This window comes from Sebastes umbrosus, chromosome 15 (assembly GCF_015220745.1).
Source record: "Sebastes umbrosus isolate fSebUmb1 chromosome 15, fSebUmb1.pri, whole genome shotgun sequence".
Classification (NCBI taxonomy): domain Eukaryota; kingdom Metazoa; phylum Chordata; class Actinopteri; order Perciformes; family Sebastidae; genus Sebastes; species Sebastes umbrosus.
In genome coordinates this window covers 7033186-7060121 of record NC_051283.1, presented here as the reverse complement: position 1 = coordinate 7060121, position 26936 = coordinate 7033186, and the positions used below count along the sequence as shown (strand labels likewise).

The window sequence follows — 26936 nt, the reverse complement described above, 5'->3', positions numbered from 1 at the left end:
AAGAAAAAACAAGTTGAAAAGATATTGAGTATTTAAGTTCTGATATATGAATCCAACTATCTCTGTACTTACAGAGCTTTGTTGGAGGCTTTGACCACTGGCAGCAGCCTCAGAAGAGCCTCCTCTGAAGCAGAGTATTTCTTCAGGTCAAACATGTCCAGATCTTCTTCTGATGACAGTAAGATGAAGACCAGAGCTGACCACTGAGCAGGAGACAATGTATACGTGGAGAGACGTCCTGAACTCAGGTACTGTTGGATGTCCTTCACCAGAGAATGATCATTCAGTTCATTCAGACAGTGGAACAGATTGATGCTTTTCTCTGCAGAGAGATCCTCATCCAGCTTCTTCCTGATGTGCTGGACTGTTTCCTGATTGGTCTGTGAGCTACGTCCTGTCTGTGTCAGCAGGCCTCGTAGGAGAGTCTGAATGGTTCGTGAGCTACTTCCTGTCTGTGTCAGCAGGCCTTGTAGGAGAGTCTGATTGGTCTGCAGCGAAAGACCCAGGAGGAAGCGGAGGAACAAGTCCAGGTGTCCATTTGGACTCTGCAAGGCCTTGTCCACAGCACTCTGGTAGACGTGTGTCTCAGACTTCTGGGAGGTTGTTATTTCTTCTGCCATCAGATTGACTCCAGAGTTGATGAAAGTCAGATGTACATGAAGAGCAGCCAGAAACTCCTGAACACTCAGATGGACGAAGCAGAACACCTTGTCCTGATACAGTCCTCTCTCCTCTTTAAAGACCTGTGTGAACACTCCTGAGTACACTGAGGCTGCTCTTATATCGATGCCACACTCTGTCAGGTCGGATTCATAGAAGATCAGGTTGCCTTTCTGCAGCTGATCAAAAGCCAGTTTTCCCAGATACTCAATCATCTTCCTGCTCTCCGGACTCCAGTGTGGATCAGTCTCATCTCCTCCATCATACTTGATGTTCTTCACTTTGGACTGAACCACCAGGAAGTGGATGTACATCTCAGTCAGGGTCTTGGGCAGCTCTCCTCCCTCTCTGGTCTTCAACACCTCCTCCAGAACTGTAGACGTGATCCAGCAGAAGACCGGGATGTGACACATGATGTGGAGGGTTCGTGATTTCTTGATGTGGGAGATGATTGTTCTGGTCTGCTCCTCGTCTCTGGATCTCTTTCTGAAGTACTCCTCCTTCTGTGGGTCGGTGAACCCTCTCACCTCTGTCACCATGTCAACACACTCAGGAGGGATCTGATTGGCTGCTGCAGGTCGTGTAGTTATCCAGATGTGAGCAGAGGGAAGCAGGTTCCCCCTGATGAGGTTTGTCAGCAGCACATCCACTGAGGTGGACTCTGTGACATCAGTCAGGATCTTGTTGTTGTGGAAGTCCAGAGGAAGTCTACACTCATCCAGACCATCAAAGATGAACACAACCTGGAACTCTTCAAACCTGCAGATTCCTGCTTCTTTGGTTTCAGTAAAGAAGTCATGAACAAGCTCCACCAAGCTGTACTTTTTCTCTTTCACCACATTCAGCCCTCTGAAAGTGAACGGAAATGTGAACTGTATGTCCTGGTTGGCTTTGTCTTCAGCCCAGTCCAGAGTGAACTTCTGTGTTAAGACTGTTTTCCCGATGCCAGCCACTCCCTTCGTCAGCACTGTTCTGATTGGTTCATCTCTTCCAGGTGAGGCTTTAAAGACGTCTTCTTGTCTGATTGTTGTCTCTGGTCTGTGTGGTTTCCTGGATGCTGTTTCAATCTGTCTGACCTCATGTTCAGCATTGACCTCTGCAGTCCCTCCCTCAGTGATGTGGAGCTCTGTGTAGACCTGATTCAGAAAGGTTGGATTTCCTGCTTTAGCGATCCCCTCAAACACACACTGGAACTTCTTCTTCAGGTTAGATTTGAGTTCACGCTGACAAACTGCTGCAAAAGTTCCTGAATGAACACAAGATCAATAAGTCAAAGAACATATTTCAACATTTCCTCAAAGAATGAGTAAATGAATATACATCAGACCGGCACATACGGGAGCTTCGCAAAAACTCAAGGCCACGCCCCCTTTTGGGGGAAAGAAAAACAAAGATCTCATAGACTTCAATGCAATTTAACAAATGTCTGGATTGTAATTTTGACAAATTCATATGCATTCATCTCTTGTTATACAAACATTTATTTAATACACATGTCTAATAATTATTTTGCGATCTTGCCTGAACCAGAGCGTTGGTGATACCTTAATAAGTGAAGGTTGATCTCCGCCATGTCCCTTCAGTCTCCCCTGTCCAACACAGTGGAGGATATTACTGATCCAGACTTCTCTACATATCTGATTGAATCCCGTTAGGCTAAGTGTTGTCTGTAAATAATCAACTGTTTGATCTATAGGCTGAGATTTAGTTGGATGCTGCTATAACGTTAATGTATGACTGTATCACTGCAGCAGCCTCCCACTCAAGCTAATGTTAGCTAGCCATGCTAGTCACTGTCACAGCATCATTTAGCCGTTTACCACACTGACGGTGAATATTCACGTATCGTATGAGCCTCAGATGTCAGTGTGAAAGCCTCGGTTAACCCGCTACACAATAGCTTTTCATAATTTTCTCTCCTGTGACAGCGAGTTTCTTTCCCCCAGCTTGGAGCCATAAAGCCATGCTGGTCTGGTCTATAGCTTGGAGCCATAAAGCCATGCTGGTCTGGTCTATAGCTTGGAGCCATAAAGCCATGCTGGTCTGGTCTACAGCTTGGAGCCATAAAGCCATGCTGGTCTGGTCTACAGCTTGGAGCCATAAAGCCATGCTGCACTGGTCCATAGCTTGAAGCCATAAAGCCATGCTGGTCTGGTCTATAGCTTGGAGCCATAAAGCCATGCTGGTCTGGTCTATAGCTTGGAGCCATAAAGCCATGCTGGTCTGGTCTATAGCTTGGAGCCATAAAGCCATGCTGCACTGGTCCATAGCTTGAAGCCATAAAGCCATGCTGGTCTGGTCTATAGCTTGGAGCCATAAAGCCATGCTGGTCTGGTCTACAGCTTGGAGCCATAAAGCCATGCTGGTCTGGTCTACAGCTTGGAGCCATAAAGCCATGCTGCACTGGTCCATAGCTTGAAGCCATAAAGCCATGCTGGTCTGGTCTATAGCTTGGAGCCATAAAGCCATGCTGGTCTGGTCTATAGCTTGGAGCTATAGAAATCGGAGCTCAGCGTTTTTGGATTTATTGTTGTTGCAACCAACTACACCGCAACTCTTCAGCATAGCGTTACTTCTTCTGTTTACTCTGTTATCGTCCACGAGGGACACCGGATTGGTTTCCCCAAAAAGGGGCGTGGTCATGAGAGCCTAATCTGGATGAAATAATTGCTGGTCTGATGTATAGACCTCTTCTGTTTGAGAAAGTTAACATTAACCAATGGGACCAGATTAGCCGACCCCTTTGCCGCTGGGAGACTACTTCAGGAGGAGTAAATGGCTGGCTAGTTAGCCAGCTAGATTGTCTGGAGACTGACAAGCTAGCTAGCTAACGCCTGCTCTCCTCCCGATGAAGTAGTCTCCTAGTGGTGAGGAGTGAGGCAGAGGGACCGTGACCCAGCGCTGTCCGCTGTTGGACTCATTTTCTGTAGCATGGTGGAATTAGCAAGGTAGCTAGCCAACTAGCCAGGCGCTAAATTAGTAAAATTTAACAACTTAATGCTTCATCCACACACTCTTGTCACAGCGTAGGAAAGCACAGTGCTATCGCCAGATGAGTGACAACTTTGCTCGCCTCATTTTCTGTTTTGCACGACAGCATGGTGGAATTAGCCAGCTAAGCTAGCCAGGTAGCCAGTCGTCCGACCAGCGGGCTGGTGGCCAACAGCAGCGCTGTAAAGATAAATTGAGGGTGTATAAATCTTTGGATGCCTATATAGGAAGACCATATTTTCAAACCCCCAAACCGGGACACTTAAGTGTACCACACGTTCAAGCACGCGCATGTTCATGCAAGCACGCGCTAATATGCACGCACCATAGGTGTTTTCATCAGGACTGCTAACTTGGCGCACCTGTGGCGCATTTGAGCACGGAGTAGGATCAGAAAGAAGGCATTATTATAGGGGGGTGCATTAAAGGCTGTGACAATCATGACTAATAATTTATCAAAACGACACGTTTGATGTGCACATAAGCACGGGGGGTTCTGCGTAATGTTGGCTTGACCGTATGCCTATAGTCAACTATCCTTCAGTAAAGTCAGTCTAAAAGAGAGTCGTACAATAGTGGCGAAGCGTTTCAGAGATGGAGAGAAATGGTTGCTAATAGTTCAGCCTTCTGCTAACCGCAGCCAACGGCTCACGGCTGCGTTTAGCAGAAGGCTGAATATTAGCAACATTTACTCTCCATCTCTGAAACGTTACGATATTGTAGCTCACTAGAGCCTCGAATCACAGTTTGTCATCTCAACTGTATGTGATATCTGGATTCTGACACCCAACAACACAGCAAGATTACATTTTAGATGTGTAACTTTAACCCACTGCTAGTGTTAGCCTCCAGCTAACACTGTGACGTAATCATGACGTCGACACACAAAGGGTCTATATTTTGGTCCATCTCTTGAGACAATAGTAAACGTCCCATTCATCCAACATGTTAAATCTTTAGAGAAATCCTCTTACTGCTCTGCAGACAGTCAGCCAGCTCCTCCTGCTTCATTCTCCTCAGGAAGTGCAGTGTGATCTTCAGAAATTCCTCTCTGCTGCTCCTCCTCTTCTCTTCATCCTCACCGTCCAACACCTCCTCATCCTCCCTCTCACTCTCTAAGCATTCTGGGTAATCTGAATTTAAAACCTTCTGGATCTTCTTCAGCTCGTTCTTCACAAAAGTGACGATGTTCTCCTCCAGCAGCTGGAACAGAACATTATATGAATGACACGATCAAACTAAAATCATGGAACCAAACATCAGATCCATGTTGGACAGAATGACATCCCACTGGTCTAAAAAGTGCAGCATGGAGATGACTGTGAACAGAATAGACGTAAAAGTAGTTGTTGTACATGTACAGACCATAAATATGGAGTCCAGGTGTGTTTGATGCTGCTGGACAGACTGAAAACTGGGAACCTCCAAGCTCTCCTGGTCCACTCTGTGGAGAAATCATGAAGAATTAACTCACATTATGTCTGTCCACACAGAGACAAACACCAGGGACAGGTCCATGAAGTGATATTTGGATGTCAACAGTGAATCAGATGACTCCCTGTAGTGGTAAATGTCTACTAGTCCTGCTGATCCCACTGTGAATCAACAGCTCAGTCTGCAGCCGTTTGTAGCTTTCAGCTCACTGTTTTCTTGAAAAAGAGATCTCACAACTGAGAGTCTAATAAAAATCATTTTGTTTTCATTATCAGTTTGAAATCCTCACCGTTGTTCATCAGAGTGGCGTCCATCTTTGAAGGCTACAGGAAGCTCCATAGACCAGTCACTCTTCATGGACACACAGCTGGGTTCAGGTTCAGGTTTTTCCAGCTTCCTCCTGATAGAAACAAGATAAATTCAGCACTGCACTCACAACACACTGAGACAAAACCTGTCAGTGATTTAATACACCTACTGTACACAGTATATTTGTCTTCAGGTAGTTTTTAGGTTACATTTTGTATGAATTCAATGTTAAATTGAATGTTTCAATGAATATTTTAAAGCTGTATTCAGTGCAGTGAGCAGCAGAGGCAGGAAATGATGCTGTGGGGTTATACTGAGTGTCCATTAGAGGTGAGACGATACACCTATCTCTTGATTCAATACTATCACGATACTTGGGTGCCGATTCGATATGTATTGCGATTTTTTAGTATTCGATTTTGTGATTTATTGTGATTTTTGTTAACTTTTTTAACACTAGACCATGGGAAAATGTTGAATCATACACTTCTAGGGACTTTTACTTTGGATAATATCTAAGTTAATACAGTAAAACTGTTTGATTTTCAGGATGTATGTAGTCAGAGATGTCCTGAAGTCAAATATATCAGTCATTGTCAGCAATCATTTATTATATTTTATATCCAGCAACCCAAAAATCAAAGAATAAAGATATGTCCCTCACAAATTAGTGGTATTTTCTTTTTAATTTATAAGGGACATGTAATGTTTTATACTTCTGGTGAATATAATCCAATCAATCTTATTTCCATATATGTATTTTGTATATACAGTTCCCTTTGTTAACACCTTATTTTGAAAACCGGAAGTATTCCCTCGTGTCTACTTCCTCTAACTTCTCCAAGTCCGTCTCTAGCTCTCCCGTCAGCTCTGTTCTCTTTATACATCCATGGTCAGCTCCATCGGGGCCGTTTGAATGCAGAGAACATAAATGTCAGTATATGGGTGCTCTACAGTTGTAGCGTCGGCTCGTTTGACCACGGAGATGAGAGTGACGGCCGGCTCGACCGCACGTTACCGCGATACCATAACGTTTCCTGTCCGTGACAGAGTTAGCATGTAGCTTTAGCCGTGATGTCTAGCTCTGCTTTTCCTGCAATGTGTGAAACCCAAAGTGTTTCCATACTTGACTGGATGTGTAGTGTTTACCACGCTGGATTTAACATGGGAGGGTGCAGGTCGTATCCACGCGGACCCTCCAACGTTCCCTCTCCAACGTTTTATACTTTCTCGTTTCGCCTCGTTTGTTTTGGTTGACAGATACGGAACGGGTATGACGTCATGTTTCTCAGACTACAACTATAAAAGCGGTAACTTTCTTCTACCTCCACATAGACTCAAATTAATCAAATATATCGATTCTGGAATTAAAAAGTAATTTTCAAAATCGTACAAAAAATTGCAATACATCGGTGGATCTATTTTTTTCACACCCCTAGTGTCCATCTTTATATTTAACTTCCCTAAAGTCTGATATCATCATCATTTTGTTTTCATTATCAGTTTGAAATCCTCACCGTTTTTCATCAGAGTGGCGTCCATCTTTGAAGGCTACAGGAAGATCCATAGACCTGTCACTCTTCATGGACACACAGCTGGGTTCAGGTTCAGGTTTTTCCAGCTTCCTCCTGATAGAAACAAGATAAATTCAGCACTGCACTCACAACACACTGAGACAAAACCTGTCAGTGATTTAATACACCTACTGTACACAGTATATTTGTCTTCAGGTAGTTTTTTGGTTACATTTTGTATGAATTCAATGTTAAATTGAATGTTTCAATAAATATTTTAAAGCTGTATGCAGTGCAGTGAGCAGCAGAGGCAGGAAATGATGCTGTGGGGTGATCATATTAGTTGTACAGTAATGCCGTATCATTGATAAAAAGATGAACAGATGTGATGTTTTAACTGAGTGTCCATTAGAGCTGGGACGATACATCTATCTCCTAATTCAATACTATCACGATACTTGGGTGCCAATTCAATATGTATTGCAATTTTTAAGTATTTGATTTTATGATTTATTGTGGATCTGGATGTCACCTGGATTGTGGTTGCATCTGCTGCCGCGTCTGCTGCCTGCTTGACAGCAACTCCTACCATCATTAATTAATTCCGTCTGTGCGAGGGACTACCAAGGCTAACGAGGGACTACCAAGACTTAGTGACAAAGTGGCAGCCTGGACAATGAGACTTCTCGGTCACTGCCAAAGACATCAAGAACTCCCAGCAAGCATGCTGGTGCTGTGGGAACCAACGCACGGGCATCGATCACAGGGACGTCTCACACCAACAGAAATGGACGTACTGAGGGGAGATGCTGGACAGTGCTGGCGAGCTAGCCAGATGTATGGTGGACTGAGATAGCTGGAAGCTCCGCTTGAAAGCCCGTCTGAGGTCGACCCAATGATATCAATTCCGATAGTTGTATCATCACTCTTTTACATCCACTACTATTGATTTTTGTTATTAGTCCTACTTGTATTAGTTATTACAGCTGCTGTGCTATTATTGTGATTGGTTCTCTCTCTCTCTCTCTCTCTCTCTCTCTCTCCCCAGCCGGTCTCGGCAGATGGCCGCCCACCCAGAGCCCGGTTCTGCTCCAGATTTCTTCCCACTAAACGGGGACTTTTTCCAGGCCACAGCGCGCTTGGTGGATCTTGTTGGGTCTCTAAACTATGGTGTACGGTCTAAGCGTCTCGAGATAACTTCTGTTATGATCTGACGCTATATAAAAATAAATTGAATTGAAATTGTGATTTTTTTTTAACTTTTTTAACACTAGACCATGGGAAAATGCTGAATCGTACACTTCTAGGGACTTTTACTTTGGAAAATATCTAAATTAATTCAGTAAAACTGTTTGATTTTCAGGATGTATATAGTCAGAGATGTCCTGAAGTCAAATATATCAGTCATTGTCAGCAATCATTTATTACATTTTATATCCAGCAACCCAAAAATCAAAGAATAAAGACATGTCCCTCACAAATTAGTGATGTTTTCTTTTTAATTTATAAGGGACATGTAATGTTTTATACTTCTGGTGAATATAATCCAATCAATCTTATTTCCATATATGTATTTTGTATATACAGTTCCCTTTGTTAACACCTCATTTTGAAAACCGGACGTATTCCCTCGTATATACTTCCTCTAACTTCTCCAAGTCCGTCTCTAGCTCTCACGTCAGCTCCGTTCTCTTTATACATCCATGATCAGCTCCATCGGGGCCGTTTGAATGCATTTAACATAAATGTCAGTATATGGGTGCTCTACAGTTGTAGCGTCGGCCCATTTGACCACGGAGATGAGAGCGACGGCCGGCTCAACAGCAAGTTACCGCGATACCATAACGTTTCCTGTCCGTGACAGAGTTAGCATGCAGCTTTAGCCGTGATGTATAGCTCTGCTTTTCCTGCAATGGGTGAAAGCCAAAGTGTTTCCATACTTGACTGGATGTTTAGTTTTTACCACGATGGATTTAACATGGGAGGGTGCAGGTCGAATCCACGCGGACCCTTCACTAGGGATGGAAGGGTTCAGGTAAAAAATCCAAACCGTTCGGTTCGCTAGTCACGGTTCAGGACGTGTATGAATTCTTCGGTTCATTTGAAATAAGTTATGAGGCCAATTGTGTATTTTTTTTCATGTAGAGTTAGGCTCCCGTTTACTGTCACACTAGAAATCAAGGCCTGTTGAAAGAGGCTGGGACACGGGTGGACATGGGTCTTAAGGTACGGGGTATAACACATGCGCAGTGTCACTGAAGCTGCGGTCGTACGTTGCTATTGGCTCAATTTCGGCGAGTGCAGACCATATTTTACTGCGCATGCTTTGTACCCCAAAGATATGATGCGTTGATGAAGCGTGATCCAGCCTCCCTCTCAGGATGAAGTGCAGAGTGCGGCTGTCACTCAGATAAGGAAATGGTGAGTGGACACGATAAAGTACAGTTAGAGGATCCACCAGCATCGTTTGGCTCTGCTGCATGGGAGCATTACGGATTTAGTGTTACCATGAAAATGATGAAAAAAGTGGTGGATAAAACGGTGACTGTGTAAGCACTGTGCAACATGTGTGGTTTATGCTAGCGGCAACACTCCGGGTAGGAAAGACCAACTCCTGATATTACGTCACATTACCAAGACTACAACAATAAAAGCGATAACTTCCTTCTACCTCCACATAGACTCAAATGAATCAAATAAATGTATATCGATTCTGGAATTAAAACATCGATTTCATAATGGTACAAAAAAATCGCAATACATAGGTGAATCAATTTTTTGTCCCACCCATAGTGTCCATCTTTATATTTAACTTCCCTTAAAGCAGGGGTCTCAAACTCGCGGCCCACGGGCCAATTGCGGCCCGCAAGATGATATTTTGTGGCCCCCACCTTGATATGAAAGTTTAATGTTAGTGCGGCCCGCGAGTTTTATGTGAATGGCACTTTGCCGCGTTGTGTGTGGAAGGTCCCTTTGTTGCGCGAGCCCGAGCTGAACGAACCTACCAATCACAGTGGGGTATATGGCTCCCGGGGGCGGGCAATCGGCCGGGCTTGATGCAAGCAGAGAAACATTTCACAACAACTATGGCGGCGCCCGTGTAACATCGCATAAGCTTGATTAAAGCTTGATTTATACTTCTGCGTTGAATCAACGCCATAGCCTGACGTGCACCTCTCCAGAAATGTAACTACACGTCGCGGCGACGCAGACCGCAACAGCTGTGATTGGTCCAGTCTCTCAGCGATGCTGAGTGGCCAGGACCCCGGACAACCACAGAAAGTTCAACTTCTCTCTGCCTCGATCTTTTCAATGTTTGTTCACACAAATCCACTCAGATATATTTTCTCTTTTCGGCGGTCCAGTAATGTCAGTAAAAGTTCTGTGGTTCAACAGTTATTAGCTCCAACTCCGCTCAGTTTCTGTTTGTAGTACAAGAAGAAGAAGAAGAAGAAGAAGGAAACTCATAGAGACGCCGCCGCCAACTAGCGGTTTGGTGGTGTAATTGCAGAGCAACACAAACACAGCAGGCACAACTTTATTGCGGAGTGACACCAAGTGGAATGAATATATATCTTGTCACACAGCCCCAATCATGTCTTTTTCAAAGCCTGCAGTGAAGAGAAAGGTTGGTGACGAGCACAGACAATTTCAAGAAATATATTACAGACATATTAAGAAACATTGTCAGTGAATCAAAGACTCTCTGACATGGAGAAGAGTCCTGGACAGTTAGAGATGGTCAACTCACCTCTGAGCTCTGGTCTGGACTCCCTCTTTGTCCTCACACTGACTCATAGCAGAGCCTTCACATGAAGCCAACAAGCTGCTGGGAGAGCTCACACATTAATCGTTTTTATCATGACCAACACACAGCGCTCATTCACCTCAATACTAAATACACTCATGGGACTGTTCCCATGTTGTTGGCACTTTGAGCTGCAGTCATACCTAAGAAATGACATTCACAATATGGATGTGCATTCCAAGCAAAAATACTATTAAAAAAATGCTGCATAACCCACATCTTCTCTGCCATTCTTTGAGGACGACATCACTTTCACCTCTATTTGACGGACTTTGAAAAGCTCTTCAACATTTGAAATGTTCCTATTTTTCCAAGTCTATTATATCAGTCAGAGCGGTAACACTTTTTAACTAGAATTGCACTAAGAGAGCGCAGACCTTCGCCAAGGTGCCTGACTACTAGGTAATAAGGGATACAAAAATCAGTAGTTACTGGGGAAGGAATGAGGAAGGAATGAGATAGGAATGAGATAGGAATAAGGAAGGAATGAGGAAGGAATGAGGGAGGAATGAGGAAGGAATGAGGGAGGAATGAGGAAGGAATGAGGAAGGAATGAGGAAGGCATGACGAGGAATGAGGGAGGAATAAGGAAGGAATGAGATATGAATGAGGGAGGAATGAGGAAGGCATGACGAGGAATGAGGGAGGAATGAGGAAGGAATGAGAAAGGAATGAGATAGGAATAAGGAAGGAATGAGGGAGGAATGAGAAAGAAATGAGGGAGGAATGAGGAAGGAATGAGGAAGGAATGAGGGAGGAATGAGGAAGGAATGAGGAAGGCATGACGAGGAATGAGGGAGGAATGAGAAAGGAATGAGATAGGAATAACGAAGGAATGAGGAAGGAATGAGAAAGGAATGAGGGAGGAATGAGGAAGGAATGAGATAGGAATGAGGGAGGAATGAGGAAGGCATGACGAGGAATGAGGGAGGAATGAGAAAGGAATGAGATAGGAATAAGGAAGGAATGAGGAAGGAATGAGGAAGGAATGAGGGAGGAATCAGGAAGGAAGGAGGGAGGAATGAGATAGGAATGAGGAAGGAATGAGGATTGAATGAGGAAGGAATCAGGGAGGAATGAGGGACTCCTCAGTAACCATTCTATATTATGTCTTAGGGCATTTTCAAATTAGGTACGATTGATCCGTACCGTGCCCGAGTACGATTGCCCCCCCCACCCCGCGACTCTGGTCAGCTTTCACATGGCTGAAGCAGGAAAAGCCAACACTAGGATCAGCATTGATTCATGGAGAGACCTTCGTCTGGTCAGCTAACATTACTGCCAAGAAGGTGAAATATAGAGTGATATTGTGGTTTTAGCTGTGCCGAGTGATGCTCGTTCATGTCTATGTAGAGCGAGCACAAGCGCGAGCCCGACGCTGACTTTCATTGACTGAACGGCCACAGGTGTCGCTGTTAACATGCATTTCTGATTCTTACAAATAGTCCCTTTAACGGTTAATAATCGTTTAACGAGGTCCGGTTATCGGTTAAGAACATTTTTCAAAATTAGCATCCCTATTAGTTAATAATGTTAATTAATGTTAATTAAAAAAACGAATGAGAATCTAACTGCTAGTGAACCATTAGTGATTGAGTAACCCCCAATCAGTTTTATAAAGTAGCTAATGATTATAAAACGAGTGAGGAATGAATCAGGAACGACTTGAGGATTGATAACTTGTTGATGAGTACTTCTCTAATAATTGCTAATGGAGGACTATATAGTAGATAATGATGAGTGACTGGAGACCAGACTGTGAGATCCTATATTAATGAATCATTAAGTAATAATGATTAGTTCATGAATATATGTGACTTAATCAGCTGCTGAGCAGCACAAGCTAGTAACGACTCATTAATTACTCATTATTTAAACATTAGTTTAAAAGTAAGGTAAAACATAATACGAAGTGGTTACTGAGTTCCTCATTACTTCATCATTAACTTATGATTACTGCCCCCCCCCCTCCCCCCCCCGCCCTGCAGATGGTCAAACATAAGATGAGTTTAACCCTCAATGTATTTGTGGATCCTCATCAGGATCATGTTTCGGTGTCAACATGAAGATTAAAGAGGAAACTGGTTCATTCAGATCATCAGTAATATTTCAAACCAGTTTCAAATATCTCCTCTAGTCTAAGACGACTCTTTATAGAAGGAATTGATTTGTGTGACAGCAAGATTACCAACAAAGTTATTATGAATATTCTGTTAAAAGAATACTTCCCTAACCCAGTTAAGAGAAATTATGTTTTCAAGGTATTTGAAGCTGAAGAGTTTAAGATAATACGGAGAAGATCTATTTCATTCCCTCTCCCTCCTGAGGTGAACTTCAAAATCCTGAATGAGATTTACCCAAAGAACCAATTCTTAAGACGGAGGTTTAACTTTGATGTGACTAACTGAGTATTTTGTGAAAGTGAAATTGAAGTTTTCCTGGAATGACATGCAGAGCTGGTTACAATCCTAGAGGACTGAGCTGTCATCACTGACAGACAAAACGGTCACATTTGATATCTTTGCTGTGAATCAGAATTAGGATTTTCTTATCAATAATTTACTATTAAGTACATTTTTTTATGCATAAATGTAGATACCTCAAAACAAAGACCTGTCTGATTAGTATGAAGAATGAGATAAAGCTGCTCAGTAAATCTTTGTTGATTATGACTGACATAAAAGCTGTTAAATTATTCTCTTTATTTGATATGTACAAATTAATTTGAGATGAGCCCTGTTTCTTTTATTTAATGTGATATATATATATTTTTCTTTTTGATTCATTTATTTATTATTTTTTTATTACTTGTTGTACTTTGACCAGTTTTACTTTATTTGTATTCACTTTGAATGTTATCTTTGATATATGTTGTTGCCCATGCTCAACCTACGCTGTTTTTTCTTACTGTTATGATAATTGACAGTGTCTTGTTGTTTGTATATTTTTGATAACGAATAAAAAAGAAATTCAGAACAGTCTAAAAGTATGGTCTAAATTGCACAGGATGTAAAGAAAATCACGAAATCCCTTATTTTTTTAAAAAAATGTTTCTAAATCAATATTTACAATGATGCACAAAGCTTGATGAAAATTAATTTAAATGTCTTAAAAAATATTAGAAAAGTTTAAAAAAAAGCAAAATGTATAAAAATGAACATTATAGTGATGTTGTGATGAAAACTATAAAAAATAAACATGTTACAGATTAAAATCTTAACTACTATATGTGATTTTGTGTGTCTGATTCTGTGTGTATGTTCATAATCTGATGGTTAAAATTCATAGAAGTTGATTTTTTATTTTTATTTAGGAGAGTCAAAAGTGACCATTAACTACAGGACACACGAGCTTCATATTCAACTGCAGAATACTTGACACAGTCGTTTGTTCCAAACACTAACATGCGTTCCCGCGCGCGTAGGCCACAATCTTTAACTCTGTGAAAAGGTCAAAATCCGTGTATTATTTAGTCTTTTCATATTCAACCGGGAATCATAAATCGGATAATCAAAGAAAAGAATCGTTATTTCGTTATTCAGTAATGAATCCAACAGAAAAATAGTCGTTTACAAACCTTTTCAGAAGGAGAGAAGAAGAAGAAGCTGCGACATCACCGAGCTCAATGTGAAACTAAACTGGACCTCTCGTGGTTCGGGTAACGCTTCTTCGTCGACATTAGTTTGGATGATGGTGAAGTTCGTGTGTTGTGAAGTTTCTTCACAGAAAAACAGGAAGTCTCTGGACTTCCTCTGGACTTCCTCGGGAAGTCTCCGAACTCTCTGGACTTCCGGTGGAGCCTTTCTCAGAGAAAGAAACCTGGCTGTATTCGAAACCGTGTGTACTGACGGAGAGAACCCTACAGAGAAATAAAACGTTTTTCTCACCTTTCACTGGACCCGGTCTGTTTGTTATCCTTCCTCTGGTCTCTGGACTTCTTTATAAAGTGCGCAACCAGGAAATGCAGCTTCATCAGCGATGTGTCCCTTAAAGTCTTAAAAAAAGACAGTTTTTATTTCACTCTAAATGTTGGCTGTCTTCATCTCATCAATCTAACTCTGATCTCATGTGTTTCTGACTCTTCACCTCTAAGCTGCAGTGATGTGTTTCTGTCACAAGATAGCGCCAGAGTAAACATGACTGACTGAAGAGTTGGAGAGTTCAACACCACTACATAATCACAATACTACATAATCTGTCATGTATGAAGAAGTACTATACTTCAACTTTATTTTATCAAGTATACTTTAAGTAAATGTAAAGTATATATTCCCCAGGTATACTTTATGCAGTAAGTATACTAATATCAATGTACTAGTAGTATACTTTTAAGTGTGCTACTTATACTTCTTGGGACTAAAGTGGCCCACTTTTTAGTTTATTAAAGTACTTTTAAGTGTACTTTAAGAGTAAGAACAGTAAACTTTGACTACAAAACTAGTTTACACAAAAGTTTTATTTTGTACTGCAACTATACTATAAGTGTACTGATAGTTTATTAGTTTTACACTCGTAGTCCACTTTATAGTTTATGAAAGTACACTTTAAAGTATATTTTCAGTAAACCACTAGTTTAATAGTTTTCATACTGAAACTATACTATATATTTGTAGCCCACTTTTTAGCAGAGACAGGGACTCGAGTCACACTTAAGTCACACACAGTGACTTGAGACTCGTCTTATTATTATATCATTGCTATTATAATTATATTATTATTGTGATGCATGCATCAGCAGCTGTTTGACAAATTGTTTGACAACAAACTTTTTTTTCTGACCAAACAGCTGCTGATGCATGCATCAGCAGCTGTTTGGTCAAATCATTTGACCTTATTTGTGACTTGGATGAAACAAGTGGTGCAAACTAAGGTAACTAATTGCTTAGTGTTACATTGTCATAAGCCATTTATACCAATTCTTCTTTTTCGACAAAAAGTGAGTTAAATCGAACTTAGAACCGAATGACTGACATGAACAGGACAATAAAGTTACTGAGCAAAGTCAGTAGCTGGCTGGGAGTTCCTGTTCGAGGGGTTATGCAGAAAAGGATAACGCAAGATTTTGTGTTTATGTATTCACGTTCTGCATTCAAGATACAGCCGGAATCAGTCCTATCAGTCTGGTGTACTCTGTTAACTATCAACACCACTGTCACTCCATTTGTTTTTGTATAGTTTCTATGTTATTCTTATTTTAGTTTTATATACCCATTATTATTCATTCTTTTACTTTATCTATTAATCTGTACTCTGTCTGTCTTTGTGCTGCTGCAACAACAGATTTCCCCTCTGGTGATCAATACAGTTTCATCTGATCTTCTAGTATTTTATTTCTTAATAAAGAATAAAGAAAGGATAACACAGATGTGTTGTTTTATGGTTGTAAATATCAGTAATACAAATAGAAACAGTGCCTGATATAAAGGAATGAGGATCCTGTGAACCTGTATTTCAATTAAAATATCAAAACACATCTTGTGTTGTTGTCAGATCTCACAGTAACAATGCATCATATTTTATAGACTGATCTGTGACACCTTAAAAAGTAAATCTGTCCCCTTGAACAGTAAAGAAGGATTAGTATGGGGACCTGTTACAGAACATGGAAATACAAGTTTACTGTTGTTGAATTAACTTCTTGTCTGATCAAGTCCTCAAATACTAATCTGTACAACATGATTCACATAATGATAACCTGAATATATTCATACATTACCTTAATGTTCAGTCACATTGGAGCAGTCCGGGAGACGAGAGAAGACTTCCTTCAGTGTGTTCTCCTCAACTACAGCTAGTGAGGGACAACCAGAGTTTATATAGTAGGACAACAGACCACAAAGCATGCTTTCGAAAGCATGTTTCAAAAGCACTGCAGGGTAGTTGTGAAACCTTTATTATTGAGAGGAAGTGTTGTGAAGTGCTGAGTTTGTTCCTATTTGAAGCTAAAGAGGAACATAGTGCTTTATAGTGCTGTCAATCACTGTCACTGTCACTCAATAGTGCTATTTATAGCATTACAGCATTACAGTCAGTCTGTTGAATGGTCTCAAGCGGGACAGACAGCAGGGATTATATTTGCAGCAGTTTTCAGTGAATATTAACGCATCATGTGCATTGATTACTACTTTGACTACATTTATATTCAATATTATATAATGTATATAATATTTCTGGGGAGTGGCGGATAAACCGTATTATTCAGTTTCTCTTTCAAATGTAATCTTGGAGGGAAAGAGGGATGTCAGTTCATTAACATTTTCATTTAGTCGTTTTGGATCTATTTTTGCAGGTGTTTGTAGTTGTTTTGAATCTATTTTTAGACGTGTGACACGTACAAATTCAGAACAGGATTAGGGTTTCTTTATATTTTAAATATAACTAAATGTTATTTCTAGAGTAACAGTGATGTTTACAACAGCAAAGTCACTATATCAACTCAATAATCTCTCACGGGAAACAAATCTAAAATGTACTTCCTTAAAGTACATAGAAACCCATTGAAACTAATGGAGAATGGCTCCTCAAGCGAATGTTTGACTTATAATAGAGTTTTGTGCAACTTTTATTTATATGGAATATATACATAGGAGCCCTAGCATGTGTATACTTAAAATCCCTACATTTTTACTGCTTCTTCTTGAGCAATTTCTACTATTATTAAAAAATAAAAATAAAAGTAGTCCCATGTGCCCAAAGACTAGTGTGATAGGAAATTTTAAATTTCACACAAATGGGTTAATAGTTCTCTGGCAAGCTGCAGCTGGAGATATATTTAGCTCGTCAGGTGAGGAATTGCACCACCTTTTATTTTGCCATAGTTTCAGTGTAATATTATACAGTGCGTTTTGGACTTCAGCAGCAGACAAGCCCAGACAACGAGCTTTAGTGGAAGCAGGCAGGGACACAGTTTACACAAAACCAGAAAAGCTTTGGACCGAAGAAATAGTTCACATCAGCTGACTCTACTTAGCTCTCCAGCTCTACTTCTTTTGCAAAACAAGATGCATTTATTTCTCTTGCTCATCTTCTGTCATGTGTCATCTACAGGTAAGGTGACATTTTAAATCAGTTTGATTTGGCCTACAAGCTCCTGGAGAGCTGGATAACACCACAACACAGCCTTGTACTGTTTCTCTTGAGTGAAGTTAACATGCGTAGGGTGTTAATGTGTTTACATACTATTTAAAAAAAACAAAAAACGACATAAAACAATTTTAAATAGGTATTTCATTTGATTCATATGCAATTTAATAAACATATTATGTTGCAAGTGAAAAGGTAAGTGATGTGAGTGCTGTGAGAATACCATAATGAGGTGTGCCCTGTACAGTATTGTTATCTTTTTATAGAGTTACTGAGAAACTGTCACATAATGCTCATTGCTCAAGACACAAATTAATTGAAGAATACTACTAATAGGAATATGGCTTTGGTATATTTTTGTTATTTAGTGATTAAACAAAAACTTTGATTCTGTGGTTATAGAAAAAAGACAACCAGTTGTCCAACAGAATGATGTAAGGAAAAAAAAAAGAAAATCCATGACCTGAAAACCTGTTTGTCCGACAGTGAAACATTACCCCAATAAAATATAAAACGTCAAAGAGCTTTACAATAACCAACAAGAAACAAATCAGAAACAACTGGAGCGGAGGTTTGAAATATGTGATACGTTTGTGCACTTTTGGCTTGTGTGTTTTGTTTAAATGATCTGAGCTGGTTTCAAGTAAGTGGACTCGTAATGCTACATCATAAAGTGCCTTTTTAGACAACAACGCTGGACCTCATGAATGCTCTTGTGGCTGAATGGGAGCAAATCCCTGCAGCCAAAGGACGGACACAAGGGTGCAATGTTCAGGTGTCCACAGAAAACCAGAATATCCTTGGACAAGGATAGACCAGGTGTCTATATGCCTTTAGGCTTTGTTTAGTTTACGTTTTTTTCCTGGTGTTGAGTTATATATGAATAGTTCAGGACTTTGTGTTAAGGATGTGACCGTTCCTTCCTTCCTTCCCATCAGTATCACTGATCCAGCGTGGCATCCAGTAACTGGAGAGCCACTCGGCCCGGCCTGGGTAGTGCTTCTCAAACACCTGCCTGAAGTAATAGGCCTCTTTGGTGCGTGGCGGGTTGTGAGGGAACCTCTTGTGAGCCTTCGCCATCTGGTCAGCATTCACCTGAGAGAAGACAGAAAGCAGGCCATATATTATATATTAACTAGATAATTTACAACTAGGGCTGTAAATCGATTAAAATATTTTATCAAGATTAATTGCAAATTATTCACACATTTTTTATCTGTTCAAAATGTACCTTAAAGGGAGATTTTGTCAGATATTTAATACTCTTATCGACATGGGAGTGGGCAAATATGCTGCTTTATGCAAATGTATGTATATATTTATTATTTGAATTAGGCAACAACAGTTGTCAGTGTGTCAGTGTGCTGACTTGACTATGACTTGCCCCAAAACTGCATGTGATTATCATAAAGTGGGCATGTCTGTAAAGGGGAGACTCGTGGGTACCCATAGAACCCATTTACATTCACATATCTTGAGATCTGAGGTCAAGGTACCCATTTGAAAATGGCTATGCCGGTTTTTCCTTGACAAAATTTGGCGTACGTTTTGGAGCGTTATTATCGCGTTAACTTTGACAGTCCTAGTTATTTTAGATCACAAGCCTTTAAAAAGCTAACAATATTATGGGAGAAAAACATTACATCATTTTGATGTAAAAAAAGAAAAAGAAAATGAAGACATGACCTTTGTAAACAACATTACCAACATTTTGCAGATAAATGTGTCCAACAGTACAATTCTCAGAAGTCAAACTCATAAACATGATACACGTCTCTCAGGAGACGACTATGCTGTACGCTGGGGCCGAACTCTCTTTGCTCACTTCTCCGTTGTCAGCTATCTTGGCCTTCTCCGGGACCGGCTCCTTGAACGCCGAGTTCTCCTTCCCAGTCAGAGGAGTTCTGATCATCATGAAGGAGTTTTCCCTGGCTGAGCGAGGTCCTCCTCCTCCTCCTCCGCACTCCCAGAACCTCTTCCCACACAGGTAGAAGACCTCGCAAAGAGTGAGGAAGATGCACACAAAGCTGGTCACCACCATGAAGATGGTGAATATCTTCTTCTCTGTGGGCCTGGTCACAAATGAGACAGATAGTGAAAGATTAATATTTTATTGATTCCTTTAGAGAACTTTTCAAGTAGAGGTCAAAGGCCAAGTTCAGATCTTTAGAAGCTCGGCGCTATCCTTACCTGGCGATGTAGCAGTCCACCACATTGGGACACGGCTCTATGTTGCATTTCACCAACGGAGGGAAGAACGTGGCCTCGTAGATGTAGAACAGCAGGAAGACAAACACGCCGTCCACCGATATCTTAAACAGCAGGCTTAAGAAGTAGGTCCACCACAGACCCCCTCGCTTCTTCCCCGTGTGATCGTACAGCGGGGCGCAGTCTTCTCCGTACTTCAGTCGGTGTTTGCGCTCGCGTTCTTCTCGGTAGGAGACATGGAGCGTCACAAGAAAGGACGGGCAGGTGACGAAGATCAGCTGGAGAGCCCAGAGTCGGGTGTAGGCGATGGGGTAGTAGTGGTCGTAGCAGACGTTGTGACAACCGGGCTGCCGGGTGTTGCAGTCAAAGTCCTTCTGCTCGTCACCCCAGACCTTCTCGCAGGCCACCAGGAAGACCATGAGCCTGAAGATGAAGACGATGGCGAGCCAGATGCGACCGAACGCAGTGGAGTATTTGTTCACCCCGCTAAGGAGCCCCTCGAGGAAGGCCCAATTCATGATGTTGTTTCAGATGTTAGGCTGAAGGAAAAGGAAGCACCAAATACAGCAAAATGGGTGCAAACACTCCACTGAGTGCTCAAATACAAATGGCTTGAACTGAGCACGTCGGGCACAAAGGCTCTTTAATATAGCACTTATTACTTACTGCCTTCTTGGCACAGGTTGAAGGGGAGGGAGGAATATCGAACAAAGCAAACATAGACTCATTCTTCTGCTGCAGCCACTAGTGGACCTGGTTTTAGCAAACACCTTGAGAGAGATAGAGAGAGGCAGGGACATTGCTAGATACTAATTCACACATGAGTATACACACACGAGAAGGAGTACACTTACAAGTATACTACTCGTACACTGATATTAGTATAAAACATAAAGTACACTTGGGAAATATACTTGAAGTATACTACTTTTTCATAAGGGTTCCATCACTTCGGGTGTTTTTAATTAAAGGTCCCATATCGTGCTCATTTTCAGGATCATACTTGTAATTTATGTTCCTACTAGAACATGTTTAAATGCTGTAATGTTAAAAAAAAAACACTTTATTTTCCTCATACTGTCTGCCTGAATATACCTGTATTTACCCTATGTCTGACACGCTCCGGTTTAGTATATTTCAACGTAATTGCGTTGCTACAGTAGGCAACAGTTTGGGTCCATGTTTACTTCCTGTCAGCTGACGTCATTCACATACACTGCAACAGGAAATAAACTTGGACACATTTAGATTGTTTACGATTAAAACCGTGTAATGGTCTAAATATTGTATATTTGTGACATCATAAATAGACAGAAATCCTGACGGCTTGTTTCAAACGCACAATTTCTGAATACGGGCTGTGTGTATTTCTCCGTATATTAAGTGTTTTGATAGTTTAACAGTATTTATAAAGCACTTAAACCTGCTTTATAATATAACAGACATGAAAATATCACTTTTTACAATATGGGACCTTTAACACTTTTTCAGCCCACTTTCTAAATGTTTACAACTCGGCAGGCAGTGCTCAAAGTAATAACCCATATTGCAGAGCGTTGTGACATTAAAACAGCTATGACCAAGGAATAAGCCTTTGTTACAGCGGGCATTCAAAGTTGTCATAGTAGGAAATCAATGACTTTAAGGATGTCTCCACTCTTTTCAAGAGTTGCAGTAAGTGATGAAAGTACGACAGTGAGCCAGCGTGCACAATATCAGGACCCTGAAACTGACATCATTCATTTAATTTAATTTAGTCCTTTAGTTTTTTTTTACCCATCATATAACGGAAAAGTAAACAAAACATGGAAGAAATCAGCAAAGTGACATTTATCTTTTTTGTTTTTATGATGACATGATAGTGACTTATAAATATATTGATTTGGTCCAACTGTACTGTGTTTAACAACAAACTGCACACACACTCTGAAATATCAGCCTCATAGTTTAGTGTCCACACAGCGTCTCTGTCCAGGTGACGTGACATGATTTCACAAAGTGCTGTCCCACTCCTCCAACAAATTGAAATTGAAATTTATTTCCAACAATTTGGGATAAAAGAAAACAAGCACCAACAACAAAAAGAAGAAAATAAAACAGTGCTGGCATGAAAAGATAATCCTCTACTTGAGTGAATGTACATAATTGATATGTGTGAAACATATGATAATATAACACTCACAGGGGCCATTTTTCTGCATTGAGTGCTTTTACTTTTAATATCTTAAGTACATTTTGCTAATGTTTTACTTGAATACATACAAATATTCATATACTTGAATGATAACAGATGGACGTTCTATCAGAACAGAGAGTTTTATAAAATCCCAGTGTTCTGATTCATTTCACATTATCCTCCACAGTGAGCAGACAGAGAACAGAGTATCTGTACTAAACTGTCCTACGTTCAGCGTTTGATCACAAGAGAAAAACACGGTGTGCTTTGTGTGCGGCAGAATCTGTGAGTTTAATCAATATGAGCAGGTGGTCTGTCCTGCTTTACACAGAAACAAGATGAAAACTTGTCATTATATATGAACAAATTACGTCACGTATAACTTGTAACGATGTAAGGCACATTTAAATTTAAAAGAGCATGAGTTTTATAAAAGTTACTTCTTTTTTAAAGCTGCAGTGAGTAGAAATGGAGCAAATATTTTTATACATGACAAATAGCCTACAATCTAGCGTTAAATATTACAATTACAAAGAAAGTTCGGACTTTCTACAACACGTGGTGAGGCTTTAATCATATTTGCTCCATTTCTACCATCTGCTGCTTTAAGTAAGAAGTAACTTTTATAAAACTCATGAAGAAAAGTGGCCTTCAAGAATTTAATTATAAGTATCATTATTATTATTTTATTTTAGTTATTATTATTAGTATTATTATTATTATTATTAATAATATATATATATATTCTTTAATTTATTTTTATTTTTTTCCTGCCAATCTACTGCTCCACACTCCAGTCCAGTAGGTGGTGGTAATGCACCCATAAGCTGGTTTACCAACCACCAATAAACACCGAAGAAGAACAAGAAGAAGAATAAAAAGAAGAAGAAGAAGAAGAAGAAGAAGAAAGTGGCCTTCACGCAATTAGTTTCCCACTAACAGAGTGAATCAAGGAGTGACAGCTCAGTTAGGATACTATAGCTAGAAACCTGACGTGTTTAGACGACACTTTGTTCAAACTAATTGTTGTGAAGCTGGAGAGTGTGCTGGAGACTATTGATTGACGCTGATTTGTGAAAAGACGGATTGAGAAACAACCAGTGGCCAAACTAATTAGCTGGCTCAGCTAATCAGCTGGCACCAACAAGACGCCATGAGGAGACGAAGACGACATTAAAATATCGCTCGACTTTCGGACTTCTGCTGTCAGATTACAGACTTAGTCGAAGTAAAGTAAATCAGCCTTGAGGCTACAAAGCGCTGAGAGGGAAAAAAGACATGAAGAACGACAGGCTTCCTGATCAGAGGAAGATTCAATCATGGAAGTCTTCGTTAAAGTGAACAGAACAGCTGAAGATGCTGAGGTGCTGGTCATCAGAGACATGGAGGAATGGGACAAATACCAGTGAGCTCTAAAGAACAACGAAACAAGGTCATGATTAAATGAATGCATTTCTTACAACCATGCTAAGTTATAGATAATGGAGATAATGATGAACCACAATCCACAAGGATGACAGAATATGATAAACTGGGTTTGATTGTTTTTAATATAGCCTACTGACCAGTGGCGGCCGGCCAATAGAGGGCGCTAGGGCGCCGCCCCCCTGAGCCAGACAGCCACACACAAAAAAAAACTCTGTCTGTCTGACTCCCCTCTGTCTGTCTGACTCCCCTCTGCCTGTCTGACTCCCCTCTGCCTGTCTGACTCAGCCTGTTTGCTTGTAATCCCCTGCGGTTGGATTCTCAATATTGCGGCTATTGTGACATCAGCAGCAAATTAACACGACTCCTATATGGAGCCTTTATGGTAAAATAAAGCAGATATCTGAAAGTACAAACAGGGACGCAGGAGAGAAACTACACCTCAAACCACAGAGATTCAGTTAGAAGCTACAAAAGTAGTGAGAGCTGAACAACCAGAGATTTTTAAAAGTGTCTCCCTGGTCTCCAGCACAGAGTTGAGTCTCGCAACACACCCTTGTTTGAGGGGGAGAAGGGGGGGTTGTCACGGGTTGGCTCAGGCCGGCAAGACGTCACCGTCTTTCCAGACAGCTCTCAACCTCTCAGAGTCCAGACCAGCTCAGGTCACCCTCACCTGCTCCAACTGCATTTACAATCACTGAGAGATCAGTGAGGAGAACACAGAGACACTGAAGAACCAGACATAAACCTAAACCCAAACCCAAACCCAGGATAAAGAGGTTCGGTGAATGTGGTGTTGAAGGTGTGGAGGTGGATCAGTGTGTCAGAGGAGACGCTGTAGAAGGACAGAGTGCCAGCAGGACAGTCTACATACACTGCTACTCTACCGGAGGGGGAGGAGAAGGGGATGATGGGTGTTTCCCTGTTATTGTGCCAGGCAGAGTAATGACGAGCACCAAAGCACCTCAGACTCCAGGACTGATCATTCCTTCCAAACACAGCGTCTTCTTTGTATCCTCTCCTGCTGATTCTTCTGTAACTCACTGATATAGAAACCTTTCCTCTCCACTCGACCTCCCAGTAACAGCGACCAGTCAGACCAGTTCTACACAGCAGCTGATAATTCCTGTCAAATCTGTCTGGATGATCAGGATATGACTGATAGTCCGCACATGTCACCTTCCTGTTGTTGTCAGACAGTTTGAGCTTTCTGTTCACTGTGTTTGTGTCGAGTGTGAGTTCACAGTAATCTGATGGAGAGAACAAGACACAATACAGCTGCAGTTATTAATCTATCGTCTCTGATGATGACATCACAGATTTGAATGAGTGATGTCACAGTTTGAAGATGGTTGACGCTTTGTTTTCACGAATCAAATGAAAAACACACTTACACTTCCTCAGACCGGGTGTCAACCATCGGACTCCAGCAGGCTCCAACCTGAAAGGAGGAGGGGGGTCAGAGCAGCACTTCCTCTCTCAGCATGGAAACATGGATATCACATCGCTGCCATATGCACAGCTTTGTTATCCTCTACAAATGTACTTACATGTTCACATGGAGCACTTCTTATAAACAAGGCTAAAGTGAGCACGGCAAAAATAAATATGCATTCTGGGTTTGTCACACCACAGAGAAATGTGTTACTAACCACCCAGTCAAATTTGAATGATTAAGAAAATTGCTAAGTATATAAAATTAGCTTTCAAAATCATGGAAAAATAAGCAGTATTCTCTGCTCTGAGACGCTGGGGGCGTGTCGCTGAAGACGCTGAAACCTGAAACCTGAAACCTGAAACCTCTCTTATTACATCCATGGCTGAAACCACACCCACAAGCGGGGAAGGTGCAGCCTGTCAGGATTCCTCAGTAGCGGCGAGCGAACAGGGAAGAGCCCAGCGCCAAATCACTGTCCGACGGGTGGATTGGGGAAATGTGGCTTGAGTCCTTCTGATCGAGGATCAGCCTGTGGACAGTGTGAGGCCGCTAACGGCCCCCGTTGCACAGTCTGCCCGGGGGATTCAACTCGGCGGGTTAGGGACGGCCGCTCGTGTCGGAGGATCCCCTCGCGGGACCTCTCCCCTGGCTGGCCCCTGCCTGCCGCATTTCATCCGAGGCGTTCGCCGCCGGGGCCGTGGACAAAGTGCTTGCTTTTGTGGTCCTGGTAGTCTCAAAGACATTCGTGGCCCTGGTACTCCATACTCTGACACTTTGTCATTTTTATTATATTTTTTAAAGACTATTCATTTTTTACAAGTTTATAGAAAAAAAAATATATACATAGCACATGGGATGGATTACAATCATAAAAATGCAATACAAAACAGTAATGAAAATGCCTATTGCAGGGCTTGAACCCACCATCCTGTTAACATGAGTCACATGCTCTACCGACTGAGCTAGCCAACAAAACCTCTAAAGACATTCTGGATTTCTATTTTGGATTTTAAAAACCAGGTTTGTGAAGACGGGTGGGGTTATATTAAGGATGGCTCCAGTGCGTCATCGAGCCATGATTTCAGCCCCGCCTAAAAAATCCTGAACACAAAACTAGCGATAAACAGCTTAACGGTTTAACTCCACAATCCAGTACTACAATGTTCACAGCCTTTTCACATGTTTTCAGTAATTATTTTCAAACATTTATAATGTGTTTAGAAACAAATCTCTGAATTTCATTTACACGGCTTTTAAATTGTTTACGAGATCTGCTCCGGAAACGAAAGTGTGATACGCGAACGGACGGACGGACGGACAGACACGCGGAGCGCTATATACCCCCGACTACATTGTCACGGGGGTATAATCAGATGACTACAGCTCAGTATGTTCACTTATTAATGATATATTATTATCAATATTATATTGACAATCATCAGAAATTTCAGACTCAGTTTCCTCTACGGGTCAGTCCGTGAATCAAATGTTTAAACTTGCGTCAATTGATTTCTTTGTCCACTTGAGTTTCAGTGAAAACGAGCTGTAAACACAACATCTGACATACTTTCAGCCTGTAAAGTAGTTGTGTCCAACATGATATGAACCAGCTGCTTCCACATCCATTTACAGTGTACCTGAACAGGTAGTGTACAGTGTACCTGAACAGGTAGTGTACAGTGTACCTGAACAGGTAGTGCACGGTTTACCTGAACAGGTAGTGTACGGTTTACCTGAACAGGTGGTGTACAGTATACCTGAACAGGTGGTGTACAGTGTACCTGAACAGGTGGTGTACAGTATACCTGAACAGGTAGTGTACGGTGTACCTGAACATGTGGTGTATGGTGTACCTGAGCAGGTGGTGTACAGTGTACCTGATCAGGTGGT

At 41.3% G+C, this 26936-nt stretch overlaps 2 protein-coding genes across 10 annotated transcripts in view; both read right to left on the bottom strand.

Moving 5' to 3' along the window:
- Window positions 1-26936, bottom strand: part of LOC119503191 (NACHT, LRR and PYD domains-containing protein 3-like) — a 179776-nt gene that overhangs the window by 4663 nt on the left and 148177 nt on the right. For 6 of the 9 annotated variants that reach the window (XM_037794795.1, XM_037794798.1, XM_037794791.1 and 3 more), the window contains 5 exons: window positions 6912-7022; window positions 5375-5485; window positions 5017-5095; window positions 4626-4854; window positions 73-1906 (listed from right to left, as the gene is read on the bottom strand). The exons of 2 other annotated variants lie outside the window; for them this stretch is intronic. In XM_037794795.1, coding sequence (XP_037650723.1) covers window positions 73-1906; window positions 4626-4854; window positions 5017-5095; window positions 5375-5485; window positions 6912-7022 — 2364 coding nt within the window. The remainder of the gene's footprint in view (window positions 1-72; window positions 1907-4625; window positions 4855-5016; window positions 5096-5374; window positions 5486-6911; window positions 7023-26936) is intronic. One more of the 9 variants, XM_037794789.1, reaches the window with a different exon arrangement.
- LOC119503192 (gap junction beta-4 protein-like) lies at window positions 19458-20820 on the bottom strand. Its single transcript, XM_037794807.1, has 2 exons — window positions 19990-20820; window positions 19458-19871 (listed from the first exon to the last, which is right to left on the bottom strand). Exons 1-2 carry the CDS (start codon window positions 20523-20525, stop codon window positions 19577-19579), a joined length of 831 nt encoding a protein of 276 aa, XP_037650735.1. The 5' UTR covers window positions 20526-20820; the 3' UTR covers window positions 19458-19576.

Bases quoted from the DNA above. Each gene is read 5' to 3' on its own strand.
- LOC119503192 (XM_037794807.1), bottom strand. From the start codon at position 20,525: ATGAATTGGGCCTTCCTCGAGGGGCTCCTTAGCGGGGTGAACAAATAC. The intron at 19,872-19,989 runs GTAAGGATAGCG...ATTTGTGACCAG, and splicing joins GTGGACTGCTACATCGCCAG to GCCCACAGAGAAGAAGATAT.